Source organism: Chiloscyllium punctatum, chromosome 26, assembly GCF_047496795.1.
Source record: "Chiloscyllium punctatum isolate Juve2018m chromosome 26, sChiPun1.3, whole genome shotgun sequence".
Lineage (NCBI taxonomy): Eukaryota > Metazoa > Chordata > Chondrichthyes > Orectolobiformes > Hemiscylliidae > Chiloscyllium > Chiloscyllium punctatum.
This window is the reverse complement of record NC_092764.1, coordinates 36,683,937-36,693,099: the sequence shown is the minus strand read 5'-3', so window position 1 is coordinate 36,693,099 and position 9,163 is coordinate 36,683,937. Positions and strand designations below refer to the sequence as shown.

The following is a 9,163-nucleotide window of genomic DNA, read 5'->3' as shown; positions in this document are numbered from 1 at the left end:
TTCAAAATCACCTCTGTAAATATCTCCCATTTCTTTATCCTTGAAAACTACAGGTCCATTTCCAATTACCTTCCTCCCTCCAAGATCAGAGGAAATGTTCACCCCTTCCAAATCCAAGTTGTCTTTCCTTGAATTATAGATTTGAATTTCTCCAATCTTGCTACTGTTCTATAATGGAACTGAAATAACTAGAGTCAAAGTCACAGATGGTATTGTTAACTAAATGTGATCATTACACATTTTATCCACTTTATCCATCTCAATTTTTCCAGAAGTCTCTGTCTAACTCTGGTCTCATACACCAACCTTCTCTGACAATACTGACAGCCAAGGAGAATAATCTATGTAGGCCTCAACTCTGAATTCCCTTTCCAGTCCCTTCACATCTTTTTATAATCTTAAAATCTAAGCCTTTGACCAGCTCTACCAATATCTCTTTCATTAGACCTGTGACCATTTTGTCCAGTCACTTGGCTCTGAATGCCTTAGAATGTTTTTCTATGTTAAAAGCATTATGTAAATGCAAGTTGTAGTTGTTGGGTCTTCATCAACTTCCTTTTTAAAAAAAAATCATTATTACCCACTAACCAAAACAAAAAGCTAAGTTGCTGCATTGTCTGCAATTGCCAAGTCTAAGACATAGTAGGGGCTTGTTTGATGATTATCAAGGAAAGGAAATAAATTATTGTTCTCACTATTAAACAGTCAGGAAAATAATACTGGTGTTCGTAGTTGTGTTATAGCCAGAGGCTATAATAAATATCAAATAATAAAAGATCAAACCAACAGCAGTTCCTAATTTGACATTAATATTGTTTAATAATTAACAAAATCAGACGTGAAACAACAGAACAGTGTCAGTGTAGGAGTTAAGTTGCAGAGAATTCTCCAATTCCTTTCTCTGATTTGCTTTTTAAACTGAAGGATGGAAATACACGCACAGTGAGTAATAGTGAGAAGAGATTGAAGGAAGAAAAGAGCGCAACAAAAAATGTTCACAGTTGTCATGTATCAAAAGAAGGAACCACTAATTAGGGGTGATTGTAATTCAAACTGTTCCTGTTAATCAGTGAAAGATTTTGAAACTTATTTGAGGCAAATTCTATTTCCTTATTGGTCAAAAAATGATGGCTCTGAAAGTTATTTGACAAATCTCTTTTGATTCAGTTTCCTGTAAATTTCTATAGGCTTACAGAAAAAAAACATGAAACAAAAAATGTAGATTAGGCTGATGCAGCTACTGATTAAGTTAAGAACCAGTGACATTGATGATATCTGCATTACCACAGAAGATCTTTCGAAAGGGAAGTTACTGCCATTGACAAATAAGTTACAGTAAACATCTTAGTTTATTCCACTGACAAAACCTATAGGCACTTCTGAAATATATGTATAAACTTTGGCTGCTCTGAGACATTAAAAGGTTCTCACTTCCAATCTGAAGCTGTCACGAGCATGGCGTTTGTTTTATAAATATTTCTGGTGATTGTACCAGCAACAACTTCCATTTATATAGCACCTTTAACATATTAAGATGTACTAGTTGATAAACCTCCTACACAGATACAGGAATCAGAGATGTAGCAAAATTAGATGGGTGAGTTAGAGGCATCAGATACATGGAATAAAATAATATGAAGTAAATTTGACAACATTTAGTTACCGCAAATTCACCTACATCAATATAATTGCTAGTTGTTCTATAGCTATTTCAATACTTTTGTTTGCAATTTTTGAGAAGATTTGTAGCTCAGGTTGCAAGTTTGCTCCCTCAGCTTGAAGGTTTGTTTTCAGACATTGTTACTGTTCTCAGTAACATCAATGAAGCTCTGGTGGTATGCCCCGTTTTCTATTTGTGTGTCTTGGTCTCTTAAGGTGGATGATATCACTTCCAGTTCTTTTTCTCAGAGGTCGGTAAATGGGATCCAAATCAATGTTTATTGATGGAGTTCCTGTCTGAATGCCAAGCCTCGAGGAATTCCCGTGCGTGTCTCTGTTTAGCCTGTCCTAGGATGGATGTGTTGTCCCAGTTGAAGTCGTGTCCTCCTTTGTCTGTCTGTAAGGATACTAGTGATAGTATGTCATGTCTTTTGGTGTTTGTGCATTCTGGTGGCTAGTTTTCTGCCTCTCTGTCCGATGTAGTGTTTGTGACTGTGCTTGCATGACCCTATACCAACAACCAGCAAAATGAATGTCATTTACAAAATACCGTGCAAGGACTATAACAAACATTGCATCGGAAAGACAGGCAGAAAACTAACCACCACGATACACGAACACCAACTAGCCACCAGAAGACATGACCCACAACTTCGACTGGGACAAACATCCATCCTAGGACAGGCTAAACCGAGACAGGCACAGGAATTCCTAGCGGCCTGGTATTCAAGCCAGAACTCCATTAATAAACACATGGATTTGGACCCCATTGACCAACCTCCAAGAAAAAGAACTGGAAATGGTATCACTCACCTTAAAAAACCAAGACACATAAATAGAAAGTGGGACCAACGCTTCACCAGAGGCTCACTGATGATGTTACCTAGCATGGTAACAAAACGTCTAAAAACAAACCTGCCAGGTCAGCAAGCAAACTTACATCCTGAATACTTCTGTTGTTCAAAAAAATTGACAATTACCAATACTTGTAAGTTTCCTCCTCATCAGGAGTGCCTCAACTGAAAAACTTCATTAATTATTTGGAGCCTTCAGTTTGGTTAGGAGGTTGATTTAACAGTTGAATTCAAATTGCATTAAAATACATTTGGTAAAGAAAACTTCTGGAGAAGCAAACACTTTCACACAGTTAATTTAATAAAAATTCACTTGCTGGTTCTTATAGATGCTAGAGTTTATTATGGCTATACATATTTGGAGGTGACATTTTACTTAAGAAATAGAAAATGCAGATTCCCGTTGCCTTTCACAATATAGTAATAAGAATTTGACATGATGACATAAGTTTGAGGAGATGAAATTCAATACAAGGCCCATTAAATGACTGAATATTTGCAAGGACTTAAATATTAAGTCAGAATAATGAAACACATTATTTCATAGGATATTGAATTGCTGATCCAAATTGTTGCTTTACAACATGATGGAATTTCCCCCTTATCAACATCTGGTCCATGGTATTTCTAAACTGGTTCTCAGTGTTACCTTTTATGCTCCCCCAAACCAGAATCTCAGTCCCTGTGAGATTTCATTTGGAATCAGTAGCACATCTATCCTCCAGATTACAACATGATTTTACCCTCAGGAATTAGACAAAGCCACAAGCTTTGTTGGATCACAGAAAATCATTTTTAAAAAACTGAGTTTACAAGGACACCATCTCATGGTCAATTAGTTCAGTTACTTTAAGTTTAGATAATCTTTATAGATAACTATAGTTTTAAGAATGATGCAAATCCCTTCAAAAACTTATCTTAAACATACTTGCTGCAAAGGGAGAATATACTCTTATCCAATTTGATTGTCTTACTTTGAAAACTCCACCAAGGTATTGCCAACTGAAAAATACTTCAAAAACCAAAATATACAGCACAATTAAAGGATGCATTTTTAAAATGGATGTTTCAACAGTTAAGGTTGAAGAAAGTGCTACTGTATTTACATTAAAATGTTTGATTTGGCTACATTCTCGCAGAGAAGATTAGTAAATTGGTGTGACTAAGTCACAATTAATTTTTATCACTCCTAGGAGTTATTTGTTTTTCCTTTAACAGTTGTATAGAAAATTTGATCAGCAGAGTGGTGCAATTTTCATCACACGGTGAAAGCTAGGTCAGGACAAAGGCTATTTCTCAACTTTTGATCCTTCTCTGCAAAATCAAACTTTATATTTTGCACATTTTCAACCATTTTTACATGCAGGATACCCTGAAGGCAAAAACTTCCAGATCAGTATCCAGTTAGGAAAAGGGCTAAAAACTTGATTAAAAAGCAGACCCTAATTTAAATTTTGCATGATCTATGTGGAAGAAACATCGAGCAACCTCAGGGAAAGTCATTATGAAGGAACAAAGGTTAAAATAATTGCCTTTGGACACTGCTGAACAAAACCTCAAAACGAAAGAGTCTTCTTCCAACTCGAATGTTGTTTGAAGGTTAAAAGAATACATTTTGAAATCATTTGTCCTTTAATGAATTCCAGTGCCATTGTACCATTCAACATTATAGTACAATAAAGGAATGCATGCTTATTTTAAAACCAAGAGTGACAAAATCAATCTGTGCTGCTTTCCTGTCATGTTTATCAGGAGAACATTTGCATGTACGATATACTATAATACTGTACCTTATAAATCAATTTTCAATATATAATTATATGGACATTTTCAGCATCACCCATATGAATATGGTGCAATATGTACAAATTAGTCTTCTCTGATAATATAGGATTTGCTGCTTAAAAAATTAGAAATTTCATTATACTTTTATTTACAGTGAATTTTGGGATATGCTGTCTAGTTATACTCAAAATTATGTTAAGATTGCTAATAAGCCAGTGCTATAACTTTTCTACCTGCATATTATAATTTCTTGAAAAATAAGCTTTAATATTTTGATACCATCTGTGTCAATGGAATGATGAAATACTTCAGGCTGCAGATTCTCAAATGTGACCAGAATGACTCTGCATACATTTAAGATTCATTAAAACATCAAACTTAATTCACCATGCAAGTGAAAATATTTGTACAATTACAAGACTATCTAACCACTTGCAATTTTTCTCATTATATTGGTAAAATACAGTTACAAGAAAATTACAACTAAGAATCCCAGTTGAAGTTTGTTCTTTGAGCAAATTTCAATAATACTCATTTCCTTAAATCAGGTCTACCTAACCCACTCAATAAAATACTTAAATCTTGCATACAAAATATTTAAATTATTTCATACCCATGTATCCAGAAAATTCACTACATGCCAGGCAAAACTTATCCTGTATAGGTCATGGGTCATGTTAGATACATCGATCAGTGCTGGCAGTCCTACGCATAGTATCTAAAAATCTTAGTGTTCACAATTAATAATAAAGAACAAAAGCTTAATTGATTACAAAGATTTGTTCATTTAGAAGATTTTCAATTAATATCTATGCCCCTATCTGCAAATTCACATCACTGTCAGCCTATGTTCAACTCCAAATTGCAAGAACACACTGCTGTATTTTTTTTCCTGCAAGGTCATTTCTAAATCATTTTCTAAGCCAATGCATTTTTTTGATTTGGTCCAATTACTCTATGTTTGCTATAGGTAAGACTCATGGAATTAGACACATTGTGCAATTTTAAAAATTGACATCACAAAACAAACAAGTTTCAAGCTTTTACCCACATTTGCTTTCCTTTTCTTAAATTTTGTTTCACTATTTATCTTCTGTATCTGTTCATAGTCCTCCAATGCCACATTCAAATGGTTGCTCCTAATTTGTGTATTTGACAGACCTGACTGTGGGCAGTATAACTAGCCATTGCAACCAAATCTCAGTCAGCACAACAGTTAGGGTGGTTTAATGATGATCAGGAATGATCATTTTCTCAGCTTAGGACATTTAGGATTTGGGGTTGGGAGAGGAAAGGGTGTACAACATTGAGTTTGATTTCTTTCCACTGAGGTGGTTTACTAAGCTCTTTATGTTCCTTTCCTGCTCTTCTTACCCATGTCATGAACTATCCAATTAGTGTTGAATTTTCACAAATCTCAGATAAAACTAAGCTGTTCAAAATATCCAAAAATATTTTTCAGTGTCGAGTGTGTGGTGCCAGCTGGACAAGCACAGCAGGTCAGGCACCATCCTAGGAGCAGGAGCATTGACATTTTGGGCATAAGCCCTTCAGCAGGGAAAAGGCTTGTGGGCCAGGGGCTGAGGGATAAATGGGAAGGGGGTGGGGGCATGATAGGTCAGAGAGGAAGGTGGGCAAGAAGATGGACAGGTCAAGAGGGCGGTGCCAAGTTGGAGGCTTGGGACCGTGATAAGGTGGGGGGAGAGGAAAAGAGGAAACTGGCAAAATCCACATTGATCAGAGAACATCTCTGGGACACCCGCACCAACCAACCCCACTGCCCTGTGGCCGAACACTTTAACGTCCCCTCTCAGTTCACCATGGACACGCAGGTCTTAGGCCTCCTCTATTGCCAAACCCTAACCACCCGAGGAAGAACGCCTCATCTTACGTCTTGGGACCCTGCAATCACACGGGACCAAGGTGTTGGTGCTTATGAATTTAAAAGTCTTACTCTTTGATTTGGGTCAAACAAAAATTTTCTTCCAGCTGTGGGACTTCTTTACTGAAGCTCATTACTAAAGTAAATACTCAAAAATCTGAATTATGGCCAATTCATCATTCAAATCCATTTAAACATCCTGCCCCCTATCCTATCTACTCTTGTTCAGTCTTGCTCATCTTTCCCCACTGAGAGATTAGCTAGCAAGACATTAGAATGCCTTAGCACTGTACTCTACAAATTTTCGATTTATTTTCTTACCAATTTTCTTTTATTCTTATTATGCAGAGGAACCTCTATACATCCCTTGCACCAGCCATGTTATTTAGCCTTAAACTAAAGTAACTCCAACTCATTTATATTACTCGGCCACTTCATGAACAAAAATCCCTGCCAGAGGATAAAACAAAATTAGAACCAAACTAAATTCTACTTTTAATTTGATCAATGCAAGGCAATTAGTAAAAGAATCACACTGTGGCAGTTACATTCATTTGCTTGATATCATTCCAAGAAGTCAAAAGATCTAACTCACTTAGTGTTCCTTTACAAGTAATAATGTTCATCAGTTTCCTCCCTTTTAAAACCAATGTTTCAGAAATTATGAAATGTATTCATAAATAGACAAAGCACATGTGTCTAATCCTCTGAGTAGACCTACAGATTTCCTGACACACACACACAATTATGGAAAACGAATTTCAGAAAACACATTTTTATAAACATGGAAATTGAATATGTAATAGCTAAAATCTTACCAATAATCACAATTCAGAATGTATTTATCTACGAAGTTTGTCAGCACAAGTAAAATTCAGATGGGATTCATTGCAACAGAAAGACAGATACCTGCAGCAGTTTTCATAAAGCACAACACTGTCTGAAGGCAACTTTCACTCATAATTTTCTTTGTAATTGCATCAAGATTGCAATTTAAAATTTAAAGCAACAGTATTACTGTCACTTTAAACAGAAATATAATTTCACTTAACTCTAAGATCATATTTCTTAAACAAGGATGCCTGAAAGGTTGCATTGCTCAAACTGGGTGCAAGCCTTTATTAGACACCTGACTATTTGGAGTGCTTAGCAGCAAAGATTATAAATAGAGCAGACATAACCATGCAAACCTGACTGCGTCTCAAAAAAACTGAGTTTTTTTTTAAAACAGTCGCCTTGCTTTTTGTACTACTGATTTAAAAACAGAGATTTTAGGTTGTCAGATTTTAAACAAGGAAAATTTGGTCAGTGCAATAAAACTTGAAACCATTGAAATTGTATTAACCTACTTAGAAATGCTGCTAATATTTTTAAACTGTCAAAATGTACTTAGTTGCAGTCCATTTAATTGAAAAAGCTTTGTAAACATTTTACACAGGCGGTAGTATGTAAAGTTAGATGCCATAGAGCTTTTACCATTTTAAATACAACTTGTTCATGTCACAAGAAGGATAACGCAGCTTAATTTAAAAACAAAATCCCAAAATGAACATAAGATAACTTAAAAAATCTTATGAGTTCATTGCCAATATCACACAGTTGATTTTGGTTTGACATATGCTGAAGCATTTTGAATCTATTTTGACTTATGTACAATTTAAATAACATTCCTTAGAGTTGGCATGATTACCTTTTGTACAAGAGATATCTAATATTGTATTATCCTAACCCCCATTTTGACAACGCCTGAACAGCAGACATTCCAACACCGGAAGACTGCTACAGAGCTGTGTCGTAGACCTCCTGATGGGTAAATCTATTGTCTCTTTCAGATTCAGCTTCTGAAACAGGATCATGCTGTTTCATTTGCTCTTTTACCTCCTCTTCCAGATCTGGTGGCACAATTAACTGGTCTTCTGGATCTGGTTGTGCAGGTGCTGCAAAATATCCACATTTTTTCTTTGGTGCCTCTGTAGCCACTTCAATAATGTTGTGACTTTTTTCAAGAGGGACCACAGAGCCATTTGAAAATTTCTTTGCTTGTAGGTTCGATGCAGATGAGGACTTCTTCAAGTCATTTCCTTCCTTATTAATCATTGACAATGATCCACTGTTCATACCATTTTGTCTCTGCACTTTTAAATAAGTTCCTGGACTATCATCCTCAGACATGCTAACAAACAATCCCTCATCACGGGCTTGTGAAATAGTGGAGTTTCCTGGAACTTTGAACTGGAAACAATGGATATCCACCTCTACTTCCAGTTTGCTGCCATTAGAGATTACTCCTTCTACTGGTTGATCATCATCACTATCAAGGCCGTTATCTGAATGGTTGCTGGAGAATGTTGCACTGGAAAGTTGCCGCTGGAAAACACTAGTGGAAGAGCTTGGATGGAGGCTACAACGACGTTCAGACCGAGCAATTACACCACCCTCCAGACTTGCAGCTGGCTGCTCATCTGATGCTGTAGATCCCACTTCACTGCTCACTTCAGAAGCAGACATCTCACTGTTAAATTCAGATGCTATGCCACTACTTGATGAAGGGGTGACAGAATAGTGAGTACTATCTTTTACTATCATGTTAACAGGAGCAAATACACCTGGACTAGGTATAGGAACTCCATGTACTTCACATGTACAATTATCGTCCCCAATGCTCAAGTATACTACAACAGCTCCAACATTGTCATGGCAACCGTAGCTCTGGGCAAGTGTGCAAAGTTTTTTAGCTGCAGCTAAAGGATCAGGAACATTCCGAACAGCTTCAATTGCCTCAGCATAGGACAAATATTCCCATAGCGTCTTGTTGCCTAAGATAAGAAATTCATCTTGAGCAGCAAGTGATATAGTGTGAACGTGAGGTCTTGGAAGGACCCATGGGAAAAGGTACGTGCTGCCCAATAGACGTGTACAACAAGTAACACCATTTACTTTATTGTCCTAAGGAAAATAAACAAATATATATTAATTACAAACA

The 9,163-nt window shown here is 36.4% G+C and overlaps 1 protein-coding gene across 1 annotated transcript in view; it reads right to left on the bottom strand.

Annotated features, from left to right (window-relative positions):
• Positions 1 to 1,909: 1,909 nt before the first annotated feature.
• The window catches only part of phlpp2 (PH domain and leucine rich repeat protein phosphatase 2), a 162,903-nt gene continuing 155,649 nt past the window's right edge, over positions 1,910 to 9,163 (bottom strand). The window contains exon 19 of the mRNA XM_072596139.1: positions 1,910 to 9,126. Within this exon, the coding sequence (XP_072452240.1) occupies positions 7,960 to 9,126 (1,167 nt within the window). The 3' untranslated portion in view covers positions 1,910 to 7,959. The remainder of the gene's footprint in view (positions 9,127 to 9,163) is intronic.